This window comes from Panthera pardus, unplaced genomic scaffold (genome assembly GCF_024362965.1).
Source record: "Panthera pardus isolate Hobbes unplaced genomic scaffold, ASM2436296v1 HiC_scaffold_22, whole genome shotgun sequence".
Lineage (NCBI taxonomy): Eukaryota > Metazoa > Chordata > Mammalia > Carnivora > Felidae > Panthera > Panthera pardus.
This window is the reverse complement of record NW_026526788.1, coordinates 77,737,191-77,760,651: the sequence shown is the minus strand read 5'-3', so window position 1 is coordinate 77,760,651 and position 23,461 is coordinate 77,737,191. Positions and strand designations below refer to the sequence as shown.

Below are 23,461 nucleotides of genomic sequence, written 5' to 3'. Positions count from 1 at the left end.
CAAGTATACTAAATATAACGCTCGGAAAACACCCATCCTCAAGGTTTACATAAAAAAAGATTCTTACTGACTTATGTAACCTTAAACTTTATTGGCTAGACTTTGAAAAATTGCATCATGGAAACTGTGACCCTCACTAGAACAATGGCCCATATATTGCTACTTCCGGCTACAATTTCACATCCACCCTGAAAAAAAAAAGAACCTCACTCTCTGTTTGAACAATTATCACTCATCTTTGGTACACACTCAGAATTCTTTATATGAAACAAATCCAGAACATTCGGAAAACTTCATTTTCAGGGACATTATCTAAATTCCTATATAGATTAATTACCTGCTTGCACGTCTCTTTTTCTGTTGTATTCTGTGGTAATTGCCACCTGAGTGAGTAAGCACAGATGATGTAAAGTCCACAAAAGTACCCCCAAGCATCACTGGATGTTCACTCCCTGCCAGTTAGACTCATCACTCCCCATTTGGCAAACGCTCTTTCTGGCAAGGCGGATAGCTTTTAGCATCTAAGGCCGGCCATTGTCTTGAAATGCTTTCAATCACAGCTTCTGACGACTCAACTCATTCTCCCATGTCAGGGGTGTCCCGGTCATTTGGAAAAAGAGTGTAGAGGACATTCTTTTCTGCTTAGAGGGGAATGTTTTCCATTGAAACCTGAAACACACAGAAACCTTTACATGATTTATAAAGCATTTCGGGTTTCAAAACCATGGTGGCATTGAAGGGCTTATACTCTGGGGGGAGAAAATGTTGACCGATTTTATTTTCATCCTAATGAGTACCGGGTTCATAACCATCCAAAGGTAAACATTATAACCTTAGAACCTGATTCCTCCAGTAGCTGAAGGAAAAAAAGCGGGACAAACGTGTTGTCCACATTGCCCCTGCGTCCTGGTTGGCTGTGTCCATAGTGTGCGGGAGGGAGGGTATCCCTTTTTTCCCTTCTGGGCTGTATGGTTGTTCCAAGAATTAATTGACATAGGACAGATTAACGAGGGGGGAAAATTTGATTATGTATGTACTTATAGAGCCCCCCAAAGGTATGAAACTTGAAAGACAGCCAGATGATTGAGACTTACATACTATCTTGAGAAAAAAAAAGGGCTGGGAGTTTGGGGCTTCTAGAGAAGGGGGGGGTCACGGTTTAAGGGGAAGTGACAGGAAGAAAAATATAAGAAACAAAGGTTAACTTGTGATGCAGGTAAGTCTCTCAGGTGAAACATGAAGGTGATCTCTGGTTGTAGCTCCCTTCCTGGTACAGGTACACTTTCTAATAGAAATTTCCTTTACGAATATGGTACCCTTACAGACGGGTAACCCCCGTTTCACAGCTTCTCCTGCATTTGTGCTTTCTCAAAAGTAATCAGTTCCAAATAATCCTTATACCAAAGAGGCATATTTTGTGATGGTGATATTCTGTTCCCCTTAATAGGTCTTCTGATTTTGAGTTATCTTTGCACTCTTGAATAAATCCTATTTTTGTTGACTATTTTTTTTATGCTGCTAGATTCAATTTCCTAAAAATCTATCCCATTCTATTTTGTTTTCTCTCACGGTGGCATCTATGCTCAAAATCAGATTGCACAGTTTCCTGCCTGTACTGTTCTAGCCCGTCACTCACATGAAATGATAATTGTATTATTGCAAGGTGATAAAATAAATTGAAGAGCCTTTCACCTTCTGTAAGATACTTTATTCTTTGCTAGTGTTTATTTTTGAGAAGGTGGGAGGGGTAGAGACAGAGGGAGACAGAGGATCTGAAGTGGGCTCTGTGCTGACAGCAGAAAGCCTGATGCGGGGCCCAAACTCACAAACTGCAAGATCATGACCTGAGCCAAAGTCAGACGGTAAACTGAGCCACCCAGGCGCCCCTAAGAAACTTTAAATAAGATAAAGATTATTCACAAAGATTAGTTGGCCATACTTTTGTGCGTCCAATTCTGGAGTCTCTATTCTATTCCATTGGTCTATGTGTCTGTTTTTGTGCCAAAACCATGCTGTCTTGATGATTACAGCTTTGTAGTAGAGGCTTTGACAAAGCAGGAAAGAATATCCAATGGAACAAAGACAGTCTCTTTAACAAATGGTGCTGGGAGAACCGGACAGCAAAATGCAGAAGAATAAAACGAGACCACTTTCTTACACCATTCACAAAAACAAACTCAAAATGGATAAAGGACCTGAATGTGAGACAGGAAACCATCAAAACCCTAGAGGAGAAAGCAGGAAAAGACCTCTCTGACCTCAGCCGCAGCAATTTCTTACTTGACACATCTCCAAAGGCAAGGGAATTAAAAGCAAAAATGAACTATTGGGACCTCATGAAGATAAAAAGCTTCTGCACTGCAAAGCAAAACTAAAAGGCAACCGATGGAATGTGAGAAGATATTTGCAAACAACATATCAGATAAAGGGTTAGTATCCAAAATCTATAAAGAACTCACCAAACTCCACACCCGAGAAACAAACAATCCAGTGAAGAAATGGTTAGAAGACATGAATAGACATTTCTCTAAAGAAGACATCCAGATGGCCAACAGACACATGAAAAGATGCTCAATGTCACTCCTCATCAGGGAAATACAAATCAAAACCACACTGAGATAAGACCTTATGCCAGTCAGAGTGGCTAAAATGAACAAATCAGGAGACTATAGACGCTGGAGAGGATGTGGAGAAATGAGAACCCTTTTGTACTGTTGGTGGGAAGGCAGACTGGTGCAGCCACTCTGGAAAACAGTGTGGAGGTTCCTCAGAAAATTAAAAATAGATCTACCCTCTGACCCAGCAATAGCACTTCTAGGAATTGACCCAAGGGATACAGGAGTGCTGATGCATAGGGCACTTGTACCCCAATGTTTAGAGCAGCACTCTCAACAATAGCCAAATTATGGAAAGAGCCTAAATGTCCATCAACTGATGAATGGATAAAGAAATTGTGGTTTATATACACAATGGAGTACTACGTGGCAATGAGAAAGAATGAAATATGGCCTTTTGTAGCAACGTGGATGGAACTGGAGAACGTTATGCTAAGTGAAATAAGTCATGCAGAGAAAGACAGATACCATATGTTTTCACTCTTATGTGGATCCTGAGAAACTTAATAGAAGACCAAGGGGGAGGGAAAGAAAAAAAAAAGTTAGAGAGGGAGAGAGCCAAACCATAAGAGACTCTTAAAAATTTTGAATAACCTGAGGGTTGATGGGGGGTGGGAGGGAGGGGAGGGTGGGTGATGGGCGTTGAGGAGGGCACCTGTTGGGATGAGCCCTGGGTGTTGTATGGAAACCAATTTGACAATAAATTTCATATAAAAAAATAAAAATACATAAAAAATTTCAAAAAAAAGATAAAGATTATTGAAGACTTTTTAGTTTTATTTTGTAGTATCTGGACATAACCAATTTCAGCACAGTTTGAGAGGGATGGGATATGATATTTCATCGCCTTCCTAGATTGTTGTGGTGCCCACACCCATCTACAGCCCAGCTGGGTGCGGTGCGATGTCACCGTGTGCCAGGGGGTATCACTCCTCCGGGCTCCCTCACCTTCAGGACTGGCTCAGAGCCCACTGCCTGCCCCTCAGCTGCACCCGCAGCAGAAGGACTGGCACCCACACTCCGCCCCAGTGACCAGAACAGCAAGGCAAGCTCCCCTGTCCTGAGTTGTCTCCTCCCCCATCTGCACACACAGCCCGCCTGCCAGCCCCTCCCAGACAGCAGCCTCTCCTGGCTCACACTCCTGCCATGCCTCCTGGGAACACCAGAGGGCGACACAGCTGTGCCCTGGGCCTGGGCCATACAGCTGTGCCCTGGGCCTTCTGCTTCTAGGGAACTTGTTACTTCGTTCCCTTTGGGTGCCTGTGATGGTCCCTCCCAGGAGGCTGTTCCGCAGTGTTTTGCTCTGATAAAGAGCCCAGTAAAGAGCGGCCTCTGCCTCCTCTCCCCACCTTTATGAAAACGGAGTCCTTCTGTGATCTCGGCAACAGCGGGGTTGATATTTCCCATTTCACCCTGATTCTCATGGCGGAGTGGGGAGGCTGCCCAGCGGCTCCCTGGATACTGCTCCCCAGACCTGTTCCTGGTTCAAGGAGCCCTGGAATGAGCAGCACAGATTCTGCCCCAGGTGGGGACGCGGTTCCAGACAGGTGTGATCAGGGAAGTTTCCACGTGAGCCCCGCGGGGACGGCCTCAGCTCAGAGCCGCTGCAGGGGCCATGGATGGACGTGATTTTCCCGTCGATTACTCTGATGGCTGGGACACAGGGTACCAAGTCACAGGTAGCCTTGCTACGTGCCAACTGGGAGGAGGTGGTCAGCTCAGGGCAGCCGGCAGCTGTGGTGTGATGCATTTTCAGAAATCGCCCAAGTCTGCGATTCATCACAGCCCTTAGGAAAAACTAAGTTGTAAGGACTGAATACGCGAATTCGTTCAGTTGCATTCACAGCAAAGGTGATGAATGCTCAAACTCATCATTTCGCTGTTACTTAGCTCCATTCTGTTATAATCTCTCCCTCAGGGTGTATCTATGATTGTATCTGGTGGATATTGTTTGTCGGGGGGGGGGGGAGGGGAGGGGTGACAGCACATCCTTTCCCAACTGCGTGCTCAGTGATGTGACGCTGGTGGGAGATATTGGCCACAGTGGCAGATGAGACACCACAAAAATCCTGCCACGACTCAGGACCACACCCATTGCCAATCATGAAATATTTCCCAACCTACCGTGCCCACATTCACCGGGAATGGGCCTCGGGGAGCTTGAAAGCCATCCAGGGGTCTCCATGAGTTGAGATTCCTTCTTTAGCATTGCATCTTAGAAAAAGAAAATGCACTTCGGTAGGTTTGGCATCTGAAGTCATCTGGGTGAAGAGACTCCTGGCAGCTTGAGAAGGCGCCGGTGAAAGCAGGGCCCACATGAAGCCCAGGTGGGGTGATGGTGGTGGGCCCGGGCCTGCTCTGGGTCCCCGAGAGGGGGAAGGAGCCCAAGTAGCGGTTGGGGCAGGTCAGGGCCAGGGAGGCAGGAGGTGGGGGCTACGGCTCAGAAGGCAGGCGCCACACGTCTTGTCTCCCTGCCCGAGCCCAGCACCCCAGACCCTCTCCTGCCCTGCTTTGCCAAGGGGAAGTCTGAAGCCTCTGAGCCCCAGCTTGGGGTCTCTAGCCTGAGGCCACCTCCAGGTGACAGCTCCACGTCTCCAGGATTCTACGTTTTTGTGTGGCCGGAAGACAGTACCGTCCACGCTCTGAAACGAGGACCAGCGTGCCTGACAGGTCACAAACACGCATTTGTGCCCCAGAGGCCAAAGCCCCAACAGTGAATGAAGGCATCCTGTGGGGCCTCCGCGTCCCCGCACAACAGTGGTGCTCAGCCCGGGGCTGCTGCTCAGAAGGAACAGGAGACAATTGGGACAATTGAGACAATTGGGACAATTCCCAAAACAAGCTAAGAAAAAGTTTAACAAGAAATGTGAATTGAGAAGGGAGAAATAAGTCAAAATATGTAAGTAACCATAATAAAAGTCAGTGGGTTATATTAATCTGTTAAGAAAAAGATTATCGTATAAGCTGTTAGGAGCATGAACTGATACAGAGACTTGGAAACTGGTGTGGCAGGGTCTGTACAAATGAAATACGCATACCCACAAAAATGACTCCAGCCCATTGGCCCAATGACCTGCTTTCTTCTGGTCAAAGATATGGGTTAGAATATTGATAGCAGCACTTTTTTCCAGGCTGCTGGACCTACACAAGTCCCAATGCAGAGAAAAAGGGGGAAAACCTGGGGCTACATCCACACAGCGAAATGCTAGGCACCAATGAGAGTAAACGGTGTATGGCGACCCAAAAGGCAACCAGGGAACCTCAGAAACGTAACAGTGGGTGAAAGAAGCCAGACATAGAGGAGTATGCACTGACGCATCCCGTGGAGGTCAAGTACAAACCAGGGAAGCCTACTCTGTTCCCCTTAGGAGAGCGGAGTGGGTGCAGGGACGGCAAGTGGTCATGACAGGAATTCTTGAATGCTGAAAACGACTTGTACGCTGAAGACAGTTACACATTTATATGTACTTATGCATGTAAGTTGTACTGTAGTAAATGGTCGAATGCATGATTTACTGTGTAAACAAAGACATGCAAACGTGGAAATAACTGCTGAAAATAGCAACCCATCCCTCCCCAAAATGTGCTGAATCTGAAATAATTCTGTAAATAATATATTTATTATACAATAATATATTGCTCTTATTTAATTGAATATTTAATCTGTAATTTATAATTAAATAATTTAAATACAGTGAATTTATTTACAGTAACAATTTAAACAAATACTTTTAATTAGTTAATAATTAAAATTAAATAACTTTACTTTTAAATTATTTTTATAAAAATAATTTCAATAAATTTATGTATTTATATAAAATTTATAGTTTAAGTAATTGAATACAGTAAATTAAATCAGGATGGGATTCACCCAGGTTCCTGGCCGTTTCCATTGTCCCCTCCTCCTCTAGCTAAGGCTGAAGGGAGGCATTTTGTTGAAGGAGAGTGTCTGGGAGAGTGTCACCCATGGGGCTTCTATGAAGGCAACAAGCAGATTGCTCCCAATCTCTAAATTGAGCGGGAGAGCAGAGAGAGACCCAGGAGAAAGGGGCCTATGGACCATGGTTACCTGCACTGAGTAGCCAGGCCCACGGGAAGGCGCTGAACAGCTCCATCTGAGCGGTCCCAACGCCAACCTCAGGAGTGAGGGTGGCTTTGAAGGCCTGTGGTTATATAGACACAGTTCCTGAGATCTGATCCCCTGCCCTCCTCTGCTGCATTGGCCAGAAGTGTCTCAGGAGCCCCCAGAGTGTGTCAGGATTTGCTGTGTTCTATGGGGCTAAGTGTGGGGATCTGCTCATCATCCCTTGTCCCCCTCAGCCAGGTTCAGGTCCTTTCTGGCCTAGACTGAGAAGTGATGGACAGATCTCCTCCCCTGCCCTCCCCGTATCGTCCTGGATGAGACTCACAAGGTGGCCGCAGCCCAGCACGACCTCCTGATGGGAAAGCCATCCTGCTTAGGGTTAACGTCGAACATCTTTCCCTCTGTGGAGTTACGTGAGCCTCAGAACATCTGGCAGGCCCTGTGTTCTGGACAGGTAAGGAACCGAGACCAAGACATTTGCCCAAAGTCAGAGCGTGAAAAATGCAGAACCAGAGGAGGACTGACCTCTGAGGTATCCATTCTCACTAAGAGCCCTGTATTTGTCCCTTGGGGCAAAACCACCTAAATAGTCACCTGGCAGGTCCACGTGTCAATCAGAGCAGCTGTGGCGCGGATCAGCCTCTGGGGACATGTGGCCACATGGATGACAGTGTATACTTCTCTTCATTTGGCATATATCCATAATACAGAAACACACACGGCTAGTCCCAGGCAGTGTCACAGCCACAGGAACACAGCATAGCCCTTATTGAAAACGGTCTGACAGACTCTCGATGTGACACAAGAGGTACCAGGTGGCCCAGCATCGCCACCAGGTTTATATCTCCGGAAATGAAAACACGTCCGCACAGAAACTTGATGATGAATGTTCATGGCGGCAGTATTCCTAAGAGGCAAAAAGTGGAAACAGCAGTAATGTCCATCCGCCAAAGAGCAGAGAACAAACTGTGTCTATCCAGGCAACGAGAGTCACGTTCAGCATCAAACGTCCTCACCCCTGCAAGTCCCATGTTCCCCGAAAGCAAAGTGCTTGCCCCTCAGAGGTTCTTGGAAGCACAAGACCAGGCTGTCCTCTGTTCCAGCCCCCAAGCTGAGCAGACCTGCCCCAGGTCTTCACTTTTGGAGATCCAAGCAGTTTGGGGAAGGTTTTACAAAACACCTTTCCAGGCCGTCCTGACAAAATGTCCCCTTCAGCCTCCAGGGGCCCTGAGGTGTATATGCGTGTCTGCATGCGTATCTACAGTTACGTGCTTCACCCAAAACTCCAAAATCCAGGCAGAACTGTCGGAAAATACAACCCAATAAATATCAAGAGTAATCATGGGGATATATGTGAATATGAGAGTTGATAAAACACTCATCCTGAAGGTTTGCATAAAATAACTCTGAAAGACTTAGGTAATATCCAGCTCTATCGACTGGGCTTTCCAAAGTCAAATCAAGAAAATTGTGCTGCCGATCAAATCCATGACTGTGTATCACTCTCTTCAGCTATAGTTTCATGATCAAGTGGCAACCGACCACCTCAGGACTATCTGAGTAATAGGTACTGATGTATCCATACACATTATGGAATATTGTGTTACTGGTTTGGAAGTTTGGTAATAGATTTACCCTGCCAACACTTGGGGTTTCTTTTCTCAATCTGACGTCAAATTCGATGTTTATCCAGGATGATAGAAATAGCTCTATAGCCTTCATTTTAACTGCTGTAAGTGTTTCATTCCACAAAACACCTAAAATCAATTCATTTATACACTTTCCTGTTAGTGAACTTTTATATTGTCATTGATCATTTGTGAATGGTAGAAGGGAACATGCTAGTTTCTTCACCTGTATATGAACATCCACTTGTCCCTCTGCCACTGGTCCAGCTGTCTCTCCTTGTGCCAATAACATGATAGGCTAATGGCCACAGTTGTAGAACTGTCCTTAATGAGCAGCAGGTGCATTTTCTCTTCGCTATGTGTGATTTCTCTTCCTTCTCAAAATTGTTGTGGCTATTCTTTTTTTTTAATTTTAATGTTTATTATTTTTGAGAGACAGAGAGAGAGAGAGAGAGAATGAGCAGGGGAGGAGCAGAGAGGGAGACACAGAATCTGAAGCAGGCTCCAGGCTCGGAGCTGTCAGCACAGAGCCCGACTTGGGGCTCGAATCCACGAACCATGAGATCATGACCTGAGCCGAAGTCAGACGCTCAACCAACTGAGCCACCCAGGTGCCCCGTGGCTATTCTTGACCCATTGTGCTTCCATACTTGCTTTGGCTTGTCTTGTCAAACTCCAGGAAATTTGATATTTTTGGAAGCACATGAAATCAGTAGGTTTCTGAAAGAAGTTAATTTTATAATATCAAATGTTTTGAACCATTAACATCTATGTCTCTCCATTTCACATTTTCTCTTAGGTCTTTCAATACTTCCTTCCATAGAAACCAGATACACATAGTATTACAATAAGAAGTGTTATCTTTTTCACACATGGACCCAACAACCTTAATCTTAATATTCCTTTAATTTTTTAATATTATGACACAGCCATTCTGTACATTTCTCATGCTCATCAAGTTCGATGGGTCTCAATCACTTTTCTCTCTGTCCCCCATCCCCTCTGGCAACCACCGCTTTGTTTTCTGTAGTTGAAAGTCTGATTTTTCCTGTTTGTGTACGATTTAATGTAGATGAATTAGATTTTCCATGTTTACTATACTGGCTAAAAATAATAAGTTCTTCTTTGTCAATATTTAAAGTCCCCTCGTCTTTTTCCTGTGGGGAAGTGAGCCACAGTAACTAGAGCCCCCATCACAATGTTGACTAAATGTCATGACAAACACGTACCACTCTTAATTTTAATGGAATTGCTTCCAAAGTCTCACCCCAAAATTCAATATTTGCCAGAGGTTTTTTCTAGTTGTATTTTGTGACGTTCAGCTCTTTCCCTTTAATGACTAGTCTCTAAAAGATTTTTTGTCATCATTCATAACTATTGAATTTCGTTCAATTTTCTTTATAACTGATTGAAATGTTAATAGGAATTTAGTGTTAATTCTGTTACCATGAGAAATGACATGAATAGATGTTCTGATTTGAAATATCTTTGCATCCTTAAGATAAATCTTTGTTTTTAAGACTTTCCACACTACTAATTTTAATTTCTGAAATTCTCTCCTATTTGATTTTATTTTACCTTATGTTTGCATCCACGTTCATAAATTAGATTTCCTAACATTTCCTCCCCTGTACTGCCCTTGCCCTTTGCTTCTGTCAGAATACAAGTATATCAGATTGTTCTAAACTTGTAAAATGAGTTGGATAGCCTTTTGGTTTCCTCTAAGATAGTTTGAATACGATGAACATGATTCAACACAGTGATGTTTCCTTGTAACACTGTCTGGAACTATGGTCTTTTGGAGCAGAAAACTTTTGCTGATGAATTCCATTGTGGTAAGGCAATCAAGAAGTATGTACTGAATCAAGGAATTGATGCACGGATGAAAAAATTATTATTAAGGGAATCTGTGGCATTATTCGTGCTTCCTTAAGACTCATTTCTGAAAGCAGTTTTAGGTTCACAGCAGAACTGAGAGGAAAGGACAGAGATGTCCCACATCCCCCCTGCCTCCCACCTACGCATCAGCACACCCCCTTTATCGTCAGGACCGACCAGAGAGCTCCATCTGTTACAAATGGTGAATCTACGTTGAAACACTGTGATCGGTTGAAGTCCACGTTCACAGTAGCACTCACTCTGGGTGTGTACGTTCTGTGGGTTTGGGCAAAAGCACCATGACATTTATCCATCCCTGGAAAATCATACAGAGTGTTTTCCTTGCCCAGAAAGTCCTCCATGCTTTGTGTATTCATCCCTCACCCCCGCCCCTGGCAGCCCCTGATCTTTTACTGTCTCCATCATTTTGCCCTTTCTAGAAAATCACACAGTGACTGAGAACAAACTGAGGGTTGGAGGGGGGTGGGAGGGAGGGGAGGGTGGGTGATGGGTATTGAGGAGGGCATGTTTTGGTATGAGCACTGGGTGTTGTATGGAAACCAATTTGACAATAAACTTCATATATTGAAAATAAGTAAATAAATAAATAAATAAATAAATAAATAAAATAAAAATTAAAAAAAAAAAAGAAAATCACACAGTGAAATTGCACAGTCTGTATCCTTTCCAGATTGGCTTCTTTCACTTAGCAATTTGCATTTAGCTTTTCCCCCCATGTCTTTTCATGGCTTGATAGCTCATTTCTTTTGAGTGCTGAATAACATTCCACTGCCTGGAAGGAAATTCCATTATCCAAAGTCCCTTTACTCATTCACCTGCCCGGGACATCTTGGTTCCTTCTGAGTTTTGGCAATTATGAATATAGCTACTGTACCATCCAGGTGAACACATGTATGAGCAAAAGTTTTCAACTTCCTTGGGTGTCTATTGATTATATTACCATGGCTTTCCCTGAAACATCCATAATTCAGAAATCAGGTCCACACATTTTTAGGAGCTACAATGGACGTTTTGGAACTGATGCTTACACAACCTTCATCAAAAACCAAGCCTGTTACTTGGCTTACTGGGTGAGTAAGAAAGGTTACTTCTTGGTAGGATATTGGGGGACCATGAAAAGAGAAGAATTCACCCAAATCCATGGGTATGGCAGGTGAAGTCTAATGACCAATCCTTGGCTTGGCTTGGTTTTCCCTTTCATGCTCTGAGTTTTTGCTTTGCAGTTATGTGGTTAGGTAGGCAACTGATGGTAGTGATTGTGTCTTCTTTATTATTGCTGTTTTCATTATTTTAGTATCTATTTAATTGATTTGTATATTAAATAGCATATTATTTTGTATCATTATTTCAAATTCATCACATTTTGGAAGGGATGGGTTGCTATTTTCAGCAGTTATTTCCAACCTTCCGTGTTTTTGTTTTAGGTTGATGTCACGGAAAGTAGAATGTAGCTAGATTTTTACAAGTTCCTACTCATGCGTTTGACCATTTACTACAGTACAACTTACGGGCATGAGTACATATAAATATGTAACTATCTGAAGTGTACAGCCTGTTTTCAGCATTTAAGAATTCCTATATTCTTACATGGGGAGTCCCTTTACCCTGCCCCTCCCCCAAAGGGAACAGAGCAGACTTCCCTGGTTTGTACTTGACCTCCACGGGATGCGTCAGTATGCACTCCTTTATGTCTGGCTTCTTTTACCCACTGTTACGTTTCTGAGGTTCCCTGGCTGCCTTTTGGGTCGCCATACACCGTTTACTCTCATTGGTGCCTAGCATTTCGCTGTGTGGATGTAGCCCCAGGTTTTCCCTCTTTTTCTCTGCATTGGGACTTGTGTAGGTCCAGCAGCCTGGAAAAAAGTGCCGCTATCAATATTCTAACCCATATCTTTGTCTGACCAGAAGAAAGCAGGTCATTGGGCCAATGGGCTGGAGTCATTTTTGTGGGTATGCGTATTTCATTTGTACAGACCCTGCCACACCAGTTTCCAAATCTCTGTATCAGTTCTAGCTCCTAACAGCTTATACGATAATCTTTTTCTTAACAGATTAATATAACCCACTGACTTTTATTATGGTTACTTACATTTTTTGACTTATTTCTCCCTTCTTAATTCACATTTCTTGTTAAACTTTTTCTTAGCTTGTTTTGGGAATTGTCCCAATTGTCTCAATTGTCCCAATTGTCTCCTGTTCCTTCTGAGCAGCAGCCCCGGGCTGAGCACCACTGTTGTGCGGGGACGCGGAGGCCCCACAGGACGCCTTCATTCACAGTTGGGGCTTTGGCCTCTGGGGCACAAATGTGTGTTTGTGACCTGTCAGGCACGCTGGTCCTCGTTTCAGAGCGTGGACGGTACTGTCTTCCGGCCACACAAAAACGTAGAATCCTGGAGACGTGGAGCTGTCACCTGGAGGTGGCCTCAGGCTAGAGACCCCAAGCTGGGGCTCAGAGGCTTCAGACTTCCCCTTGGCAAAGCAGGGCAGGAGAGGGTCTGGGGTGCTGGGCTCGGGCAGGGAGACAAGACGTGTGGCGCCTGCCTTCTGAGCCGTAACCCCCACCTCCTGCCTCCCTGGCCCTGACCTGCCCCAACCGCTACTTGGGCTCCTTCCCCCTCTCGGGGACCCAGAGCAGGCCCGGGCCCACCACCATCACCCCACCTGGGCTTCATGTGGGCCCTGCTTTCACCGGCGCCTTCTCAAGCTGCCAGGAGTCTCTTCACCCAGATGACTTCAGATGCCAAACCTACCGAAGTGCATTTTCTTTTTCTAAGATGCAATGCTAAAGAAGGAATCTCAACTCATGGAGACCCCTGGATGGCTTTCAAGCTCCCCGAGGCCCATTCCCGGTGAATGTGGGCACGGTAGGTTGGGAAATATTTCATGATTGGCAATGGGTGTGGTCCTGAGTCGTGGCAGGATTTTTGTGCTGTCTCATCTGCCACTGTGGCCAATATCTCCCACCAGCGTCATATCACTGAGCACGCAGTTGGGAAAGGATGTGCTGTCACCCCTCCCCTCCCCCCCCCCCCCCCGACAAACAATATCCACCAGATACAATCATAGATACACCCTGAGGGAGAGATTATAACAGAATGGAGCTAAGTAACAGCGAAATGATGAGCTTGAGCATTCATCACCTTTGCTGTGAACGCAACTGAACGAATTCGCGTATTCAGTCCTTACAACTTAGTTTTTCCTAAGGGCTGTGATGAATCGCAGACTTGGGCGATTTCTGAAAATGCATCACACCACAGCTGCCGGCTGCCCTGAGCTGACCACCTCCTCCCGGTTGGCACATAGCAAGGCTACCTGTGACTTGGTACCCTGTGTCCCAGCCATCAGAGTAATCGACGGGAAAATCACGTCCATCCATGGCCCCTGCAGCGGCTCTGAGCTGAGGCCGTCCCCGCGGGGCTCACGTGGAAACTTCCCTGATCACACCTGTCTGGAACCGCGTCCCCACCTGGGGCAGAATCTGTGCTGCTCATTCCAGGGCTCCTTGAACCAGGAACAGGTCTGGGGAGCAGTATCCAGGGAGCCGCTGGGCAGCCTCCCCACTCCGCCATGAGAATCAGGGTGAAATGGGAAATATCAACCCCGCTGTTGCCGAGATCACAGAAGGACTCCGTTTTCATAAAGGTGGGGAGAGGAGGCAGAGGCCGCTCTTTACTGGGCTCTTTATCAGAGCAAAACACTGCGGAACAGCCTCCTGGGAGGGACCATCACAGGCACCCAAAGGGAACGAAGTAACAAGTTCCCTAGAAGCAGAAGGCCCAGGGCACAGCTGTGTGGCCCAGGCCCAGGGCACAGCTGTGTCGCCCTCTGGTGTTCCCAGGAGGCATGGCAGGAGTGTGAGCCAGGAGAGGCTGCTGTCTGGGAGGGGCTGGCAGGCGGGCTGTGTGTGCAGATGGGGGAGGAGACAACTCAGGACAGGGGAGCTTGCCTTGCTGTTCTGGTCACTGGGGCGGAGTGTGGGTGCCAGTCCTTCTGCTGCGGGTGCAGCTGAGGGGCAGGCAGTGGGCTCTGAGCCAGTCCTGAAGGTGAGGGAGCCCGGAGGAGTGATACCCCCTGGCACACGGTGACATCGCACCGCACCCAGCTGGGCTGCGGTTGTCTGTAACCTCTGAAAACCCCTCAGGCTGCACCTGTTTCCTTAAAGATCCTGGGTCCACCCCACAGCCCTTTGCATCTTTGCAGCAGAAGATGCAAACCCTTTTGAGGCCTGGCCCCCTGGGGCTGAGGACACAAGAAGGAGGAGCACCTGAGACTACTGGTTCGGGGACGGGGCTCTGCAGCCAATCTGGAAAGCCCTGGCCCTGTCTTGCCTGGATTCTGTGCTGTCACCTCTCCGAGCCGTGGTGTCCCTCCCTGCCAGGATAGCTGACCCGCACAGCTCTCAGGGGGATTGTGTTTCACTCCGCGTCCAAAGTCAGCGCCGGTGAGAGATGCGGAACTAACATCTCCACATAGGTTTTGTATTAAGCGGATAGGCTGAGGCCACATGAGGTACTTCTGGAAAACGCCGTTTCAGATGTTCTCTTTAGAACAAATTGAGTAGCGGGGCGCCTGGGTGGCTTGGTCGGTGAAGCGTCCAACTTCGGCTCAGGTCATGATCTCACGGTCCGTGGGTTCGAGCCCCGTGTCGGGCTCTGTGCCGACAGCTCAGAGCCTGGAGCCTGTTTCAGATTCTGTGTCTCCCTCTTTCTCTGACCCTCCCCTGTTCATAGTCTGTCTCTCTCTGTCTCAAAAATAAATAAACGTTAAAAAAAAATTTTTTTTTTTTAAATAAAAAAAGAACAAATTGAGTAGGTATCTAGTCAAAAGGCGTCTGGGAGTAGTTAGGGCAAGGCTTTAGGCCCAGCCTCCGGATTCCCCCCATGTGGATGCCGAGGACCTTTCTACCTCCTCAGTAGCAGGGCCCCAGCTGGCCCCTTCAGAGGCACTTAAGGACACAGTTCTTCTCGATGTTCCTGGTTAGGAACTCCCTGGATATTTGAAACCACCAACGTCAGGCCCACCCCGCGGAATTCTGATCTAACGGGTCTGGGTGCACGTTGGCAGTAGAAGCTTGAGCGCCCGGGGAATAATCCTCATGTTCAGCCTGGAGTGAGCACCCTGCCCGAAACCAGTCTGGGTTGCCGGAAAACACAGCAGCTCATTTCCACTCTGCCCCAGCGGTGGCACAGACACGGGGTGCCTGACTGCCCAACAGACTGGCTGGAGGGCTCTGGCCTCTCCTACGGCCTCTGTCCAGAGCCTGGGGTCTGGCTCGATGTCCCCGTCACCAACAGCCATACCTTCTGCCTCTCTGTCCCTCGACCTGTCTCTTGTTCCCACATTCCTCTGTCCACATTAGCCGTTCACCGGTATCTGTTAAGCTGTCACCTACCCACCTATATAGCTGCCATAAAATTTGGCTCTGCTCACGTCCTATATGCTCCTCGCTGGAGATGCAGGGGTTCTCCTGTGCTGCTCTCTCTGCCCCAGCTCTACATGGCCAGAGCCCTAGCTCCAGAGGAGACTTGCTCCCCACTAGCCACATCCACACGACTTCGCTGAAATATACAGAGCCCAACCTTGTGCTGAGGAAAGGGCCATTTCCTCTTCCCTTGATGGCTGCTAAGAGCCCATGGCCAAGAGTAAGTCTGGACATGGCATCCAGGAAGGATGGCTCGTTCCTGAGTGGGAGGGGATATTCCCAGGGAGAGAGAAGAATCCAAGAGGAGTCTGGTGTAGCATGTTTCCGCTTTACAAAGGACCATTTCTAACCCCTCTCTGTATCTCCAGGGCCAAGCACAGAGCCTGGCTTGGGGCTGGTGTCCCACGGAATGAACAAATGAATGATCTGTGCTGCTTCCCAGGCTCTGATCCTTTCAGCAGTTCTTAGATGTCCCGCTTGTTGCTTTGCTCCTCTGATGTGATGCTCTGATGCCCCCTGGCAGAGCTCACGGAGTGGGGAGGTGGGAGTGGGGGGAAGGGTCACCCGCATCCCATGGAACTGAAGATTTCTCCCTGTGGCTGCTTCCCACCTCTCCGTCAGCCCGAATCCACTGGTAGCTGTGGCCACAACTCTGTTGGAATTCTCCTACCCTCGTCCTGAATGTTTGCCTACAGCCGCTGCCCTTGTGGGTCTCACCCTGCTCAAGTCACATGCTTGGAGTTAGGCTCCCCCTAGCAGTCCCCTCTCAGGGCCAGGGTCCTCGGCCTGGCTCAGAAAGACAAACATTGGCCTTGCCAAGGCAATATGCGAAGGCTCCCGCTCTTACTAAGCCTGATCGAGGTGCCCAGGGTATGGTTGCTCTCCCAGTTTCCGTCAAATTTACTGCCTCCTTGGAAGGCATCCCATCCTTTTGTTTCTTCTGACATCCTAGGGCCACCTGTCAATCAATTTTTTCCTTGGAGATCACAATGCAAACAGGTCCCAGAAATCTAGGGGCCCTGAGGAGTTTGCTCTCTTGCCTAATCTCTCTCCCCTCCCGCACCTTCTGCCCCACTCACTGTACTGGATGTCCGGTCAAAAGCTAAAAGATGCAGATCCCTGGAAAATTGAAGCAACAATGTTTTAAGTCTCAGGCACTAAATGTGATGCTGCATTAGCATTCTGATCTTTCTCGAGCCTTTACCCTGAATTTCTGCCTTTGGGCAGAACCAAAACATGTCAAGGACAAAGGAAGACACATCTATTCCTTAGAATTGTGGAAGCCACAAGGCAGAGCCTGTAACCTTTGTCATTCCTTTTGACAGCCCACCCTGTTTCCTGAATTCGAAAGGATCCAGTGCTTAGGTGAGCCACTAGAAACACTGAACAAACCAACACTTGCTTTGAAAAAAGATCTTTATTCAGCTTTTCTATCATAAGTAAAGGCTAAGAAGTATACCACATCCAAAGAACCTAGCTTATGATAAGTAAAAAAGAGAGACAGAGAGATTCCATCTAGAAAGAGCTCTCCTGCTTTTTTTGTTCTCTGTTGGCTCAGAGCTGCCTGCAGGATTTGAAGATATTGGCACCTGCTTGCCTGACATTTTGTCCCAGCATCAAGCCTGTGTTTCCAGGGAAACCGGCCACTACCTGTCTGCACTTGCCCTTCACCTTGTGCCCGTGACAAGGTAAACAGAGTTGGGGTGCTGCTGGGCGCCAAACTCTGGGGCCCCTTTTCTTCCTTTCTCACATGGGTTCCAGAGCTGGTGGGGCCAACGTTTGAGCACCACATAAGTCCTCCTGGTTTCACATCCTAGGGCTCCAGGGCCAACCACTGGCCATGAGGGTGCCATGAGGCCCTGGGGTGAAGACTGCCACAGCCAGGAAGACTCCAGCCGAGAGGACAGTGCCTGCGGCGTCCCTGTTGGCCCCGCGTCACCAGTCACCCTGTCCTGTGTCCTCTCCATAGCTCCCACCCCACTGGAAGTACCATGCACTCAACTTATCTCTGAATAGCATCCCCTTCCCATGGAATGTAAGCTCCACGGGGGCAGGGGGCAGGGGGCAGGACTTTGATCTCTTTCTGTTTGTCTCCTGGCACATAAGAGTCCCTCGATGAATGGTCACGGAATGAGTGCTTATGTGAGGTAAGAGCCTAGAATCAGCTGGACACGGGCGCACCAGGACACATGACACGAGGAGACAGAGCCGCCAAAGATGCCACGTGGGGTGGAACCCAATAACCCAGAGGAGGGTTTGTGATGACTACCACTACCCCACACCTGTCCCTGTCACCGGTGCTACCACAGCTGTTGACCTGTCTCAGCCTGGACCAGAAAACCTGGGAATCAGTCTGGTGATATGTCGTCATCCACACCGCCAACAAAACAGCAGAGCAGGAAATGCAATCCCTGTTCTAGAAGAGGAGGAAAGTAAAATTTAAAAAAAAAAAAAAAAAAAAAAAAAGGGGCGCCTGGGTGGCGCAGTCGGTTAAGCGTCCGACTTCAGCCAGGTCACGATCTCGCGGTCCGTGAGTTCGAGCCCCGCGTCAGGCTCCGGGCTGATGGCTCGGAGCCTGGAGCCTGTTTCCGATTCTGTGTCTCCCTCTCTCTCTGCCCCTCCCCCGTTCATGCTCTGTCTCTCTCTGTCCCAAAAATAAATAAAAAACGTTGAAAAAAAAAAAATTTTAAAAGAAGAGGAGGAAAGTGGGATGGCCGACCCCCGAGGAGACATCAGCCTTGTGAGCAGCGGGAATAAACCGATCCTGCCTGCATCCCCACAGCCTAGACCCCGATTCCGCCGTGCCCGGGGACACAGGCCCCTGTTGTTATTACTGTCATGCGTCATAATGTTATCATTAATGTTGTGTTGTTGATATTGGTGACAATGACCATAGTAACAAAAGCCACCATTCATCACCCCCAAGAACTTAAACCAGGTAGAGGCCAAGGCAGTTTAACATTATTTTATTGTAGCTCCTCAACAGTCCTAAAAGGGAAGTATTAACATTTTTGTGTTACAGATGAGGAGTATGAGGTTCTGGGAGTTCAGATCCCAGAGGACAAAGGTATCGGTGTCGCGGGGGGGGAACTCTCTTGCCCAAGCACTACACATGGTCCCCCGTAGACCGGGAGCCCATGGAAGAAGGCGGGAAGCAGATCTAGCGAACTCCGCATCGCCCGGTGTGGCACGGCAGGCCTGGCACACGGTGGGTGCCCGATTTGAGGTGGACCACAACACCGACAGAATCATCCCGGGTCCCCGCGGGCCGCAGGCCTAGGGGCGGGAGGGCGGCCACCTGGCCAGGCTCCTCTTCACAGCCTGCGGGGCCTGCAGCTGGATGGGTCCCAGGACGACGTCCACCTTCTCCTGGTAGGAGCCCACGTCCCTCTTGGACCTCACGATGCAGCCTCTGCGGCAGCGGGAGAAGTAGTCGTCCGCCCGGCACACCACCATTTTACACCGCAGGTACACGGAGGGGAAGCGCTTCAGGAAGTAGAAGGAACTGAATTTGAAGCGGGCAATGCGAGGCGAGGGCGGAGAGTAAGATTGGTAGGTTCTGTCCTTGGCACACCTGGAAGAGGAGAAAAGCCGCCTGTCAGCCCTGGGTGCGCTGCCTTTCTCAGGACACGCCCGGGCCGGGCGTGGAACCCCACGGCCTCCTCTAGGCCCGCGTTCCCGGCTGCACCTTCCTGCCCTCAGTACGCGTGGTTCACACATGGCCTGGCAGCCTCCAGGGAAATCCCAGTTCTGGTACCTCAGCAGCATCTTAAAGCGGGAAATCAGCCCAGGGTTGCCGCACGGACAAGCAGGCCCCGGATTGCACAACGGGTGCCCAGTGACCATGTGCTCGGCGGCCCTGGCAATCCAGGTGATTCGGGGAGGTCGCGGGGCCCAGAGAGAGGGCAGGCAGGCAAGAAGATGGCATTCCCTTTCCTTTCCTGGTCTCAGGGCCAGGCAAGATGACACTCGGCTACTCTCCAGTGTCTCTGGTGCCGCCCTCTCTCCGGGGCTGTGTCTGCTGACCTGGCCCGGGTGGCTGTACTTTCCACACGAGCCTGACTACCCTCGGCGTCCCCTACTCCAATATCAGCCACCTCCTTCTTCCCTCAGTCGCCTCATCTCCACTGTGTTAGAAGGAACATGACCAGAATCCCCTGAAAGAAACTGTACTATGATATGGATGAGGAGTATCTCCCAGCTCCACCCCGAGCTGAGGAAGGAGCTTGCCTAACCCGTGAGTGTCTCCTACGGTAGGATTTGGCATGACGTAGCGAAGAGGAGAGCAAAGAAACTGGCCCGTGGGGTTTTAGGCGGAGATTTTTGGTGGTGGACGGGAGCTGTCCCTAGGGCGGCCCTGACTCCGCCTGCGAAATGTGACCCGGGGTCTACTCGCTGTCTTCCTTCTGCCTTCCAGAAGTTCCTTCCTCCACTTTCAACACACATTCTCTCAAATACCACGTTCTTTTTTCCCACAGGGGTCACTTTAGCCGCAAAGGTGAGAGGGAAAGTACCCAGAGCCTCGTCAGGAAGTAGGACAGTTGTAAATGAGGTCAGGGTAGCTCAGGGGCTGCCGGGAAATGATTGCATTCCCCAAAAAACCACACTAGTCATGGCGGTCTGTGTAGGCCAGAGCTCCAGAACCCAGGCTGCACTTCAGAATCACTGGGGGAAATTTAAAAAATACGAATCCCCAAGCCCCACCACAGACCAAATAAAAAGAATGTGCAGGTGGGGCCTGGGCATGGGTGTGTTTAAAGCTCCAGATTACTCTGAAGGGCCCCCAGGTGGGTGATCTGGTTGATGGCCAGATGTACTCCAGGGACAGCTGGGCCCACATTTACCCCCACATGCACATCCCCCTTTCCTGAGGACACTGCATTATCTTATATACATATATGCCAGAATTTGGCCAGAAAGAATCTTTTAGCAGAGAAGAGCCAAATCACTCATTCGTGTTAATCTCAATCGTTTGACATAAATTCCAATGTCACCGTGTTACTATTTGTAGAAAGAGAATTTGGGTAAGCTTCTCTCCCATCTTTGCTGCCAAGGGGGTGGGGGTGGGGGGGTGCCGTGAACGGAACCAACTGCATAGATGGAACGAGACAGGCCTTAACACCTATTTACCAAATTGACACATACTCAAACTGCCTGGAAAGAGATGCTGTTTTTAGTATCTCAGGGAGGTGTAAGATTTAACCTCCCAACCCTGATTCATAACAGAGCCCCTTAGCCTATCAGCACAACCTCTAAATTGTGCTTCTATGTGATTGTTACTGAGGTGCCAAGGGGCGCCTGGGTGGCTCAGTCGGTTGAGCGTCCAACTTTGGTTTAGGTCATGGGTTCAAGCCCCGTGTTGGGCTCTGTGCTGGCAGCTCGGAGCTTGGAACCTGCTTCAGGTTCTGTGACTCCCTGTCTCTCCTACCCTCCCCTACTCATGCTGTCTCTCTCTCTCTCTCTCTCTCTCTCTCTCTCAAAAATAAATAAATAATCCAGGGAAGCAGGACTGTAGTAGAGAAGCGCAACCTGGGTACCAGTAACTGCAGTCTGGCCACCACTGGCCACCAACTGGCTTGGTTGGAACCACCATTCTCAGCTTCTAGGTTAAGGGACCCTTGCCGACCCCTGCTACTCACCCACAACCTTCCTTGTGGACCACCTTCTGTGCCTGCTCTTTGCCCAGGGCCGCATCTACTCCCTCCCATCTCATCCTCCCAACAGCCTATGATGTGGGCATCACTATGAGCATCTGATGGGTGGGGAGACTGGCTCAGGATAGACGCCCTTGCCCGCCCACAGCAATGCAGCTGGTCCACGGCAGAGCTGGCATCTCAACCTCTATCTGCTGCAGAACCAAGGCTTTCCCCGCCACACATATGTCTTCTTATGGAGTTTGGTCACCTGGGTCAGATCCCAGTTACAGCTAACCTGCTTGGTGACTGCTGGTGACTCATTCACTTCTCCACCATCTCCACACATCTGTCTCCCTATATGTGAACCAGGAACGACAACCTGAATGGTTACGTTGGAACCACTAGAACCCAAATCTGCATTCCTTGAGACTTTGGGCTACTTGGGTTTGAATTGTCAGGTGAAGGCTAACATTCACTCCATGAAGACACTCCTTACCCACTCCGGATAAGATCGTAAGTCAAAGATGTAAAGTCATTGGAATATGGGGACGCCACACAGGTATCCACAAACAAGGCCAAGGAGGCATCAGAATGGAGGATCTCAGCTTGAAGGTACAAGTTCTGGTTCAGGTCCACATAGTACGGACTGCTGGTCACAGGATACAAAAATGAAGATGATGTATAAAAGGAAAGGTTCACGTTGAAACTGCTATACTGCACTTCCTTGACGTCGACGGTGTCATTAGCAATGTACATGGTGTCGATCCAGGTGTTCTGGAGCATCCTGCAGCTGATATGAATGCGGAAGTCCTTATGCCTCTTGATGATGGCATTTGAAGCAGCTGCTTCGAGGAAGTTGGAATAGATGATGGTGTCGTTATTGGCCTGGGAGAGGAAGGCGGGAGAGCAAAGTCAGGCAACTGTCACCTGCTAAGGGAAGCTCATTGCTGATTTGGGTGACAACGAGGGGAAAGTGACTCAGCCAGACTTCAAAACCCTCCCAGGACCACAAAGAGAAGGCACGCGGCTGCTACCATGGCTCCCACGACCTGGGCTGGGCATGCTGCTACACCAGCAGGACTCCTTCCTTTCACACAACTCCCTTCCTCTACCATGTGATGGGGACCACAGTGTGGGCCAGGTGTTAGGGTTTCCTGGGAGCCGCTCCTCTTGGGAAGACGGGCGTGTCTGGATGACCCCTGGCCGTGCTGCACAACTAAGCTGCCAGGACTCCGTGGCTCAGGGCCCTCTGTGCTGGCTTTGCCTCCTTCTCACCATGGCTGGGATAAACCAAGGGAGGTGGCTATGTATTTGACGTATTTGGGGGAGAGGCTGGTGGGATCGGTTGTCACTGTGCTGTTCGGATGGCTCAGTAGCTATTGCAGCTTGGTGTCTGAGGCTGCCGGGACGGGAAGCGACCTCAGGGGTGGGGGCTTCCCCAGAGGCTCAGGTGGGCAATTGAATGGGCTGCAACAATGCTGGCGTCCTTCCCGTCACACTCTGCTTTTCCACTCCCCCTACCACGGGACCGCTTCCTACTGTGCCTTTTACAGCAAATTCATAGGAATGTTGATCTCTCATGCTGTTCGATGTGCCTAAGAGTGACCTTCTGGGGATGAGAGCCTTGCACTCCATGGTCTGTGAGCATCTCAAGGAAAAAATGATGTCATCAGGACTTGGCATGGTGTCAACAGTTCTATTAGCATCAATAAAAACCGTGGAATGAATGAAAGGCACAGGGGACAGGGCTCAGCAAAAGTACTGTCATGAATGAAAAATGGGGCCCAGATGGCCAAGAAGACACAGATAAATGCGGCCCTCTGGCAGCTTCATGGTCATGATCACCTGGCCCCAAGCGAGGTGAGCCCAAGCCAGTGGTTGCCAGGCAGAGGCAGGGGTAACACTCCCCCTCCCAGTGTTACGATGGCCAGAAGCAAACTTCTTTTTGCTAGCCAAGTATGAATTTTCGCAAGCAACTGGTGCTTTTGCAAGAACAAGAATGAAAATAACACCACGGTGGTGTCCTAAAATGTGAAGCTAAATTACTCTTAAAAAAAAAAAAAAAAAAAAAAAAGCAGTTTGCCATGTCGTCACATTTCGTTGTGTGCCCTGTCCAGAACAAAACCCAGTTCCTGACTATTTGGGAGTCTAGACAAGTTCTCTGCTGCAGCCAGCAC

The 23,461-nt window shown here is 48.7% G+C and overlaps 1 protein-coding gene across 1 annotated transcript in view; it reads right to left on the bottom strand.

The window, feature by feature from the left end:
- Positions 1–18,598: 18,598 nt before the first annotated feature.
- Positions 18,599–23,461, bottom strand: part of DMBT1 (deleted in malignant brain tumors 1) — a 93,650-nt gene continuing 88,787 nt past the window's right edge. The window contains exons 48-49 of the mRNA XM_053909996.1: positions 21,781–22,169; positions 18,599–19,222 (exon numbers count right to left, since the gene is read on the bottom strand). Coding sequence (XP_053765971.1) covers positions 18,925–19,222; positions 21,781–22,169 — 687 coding nt within the window. The 3' untranslated portion in view covers positions 18,599–18,924. The remainder of the gene's footprint in view (positions 19,223–21,780; positions 22,170–23,461) is intronic.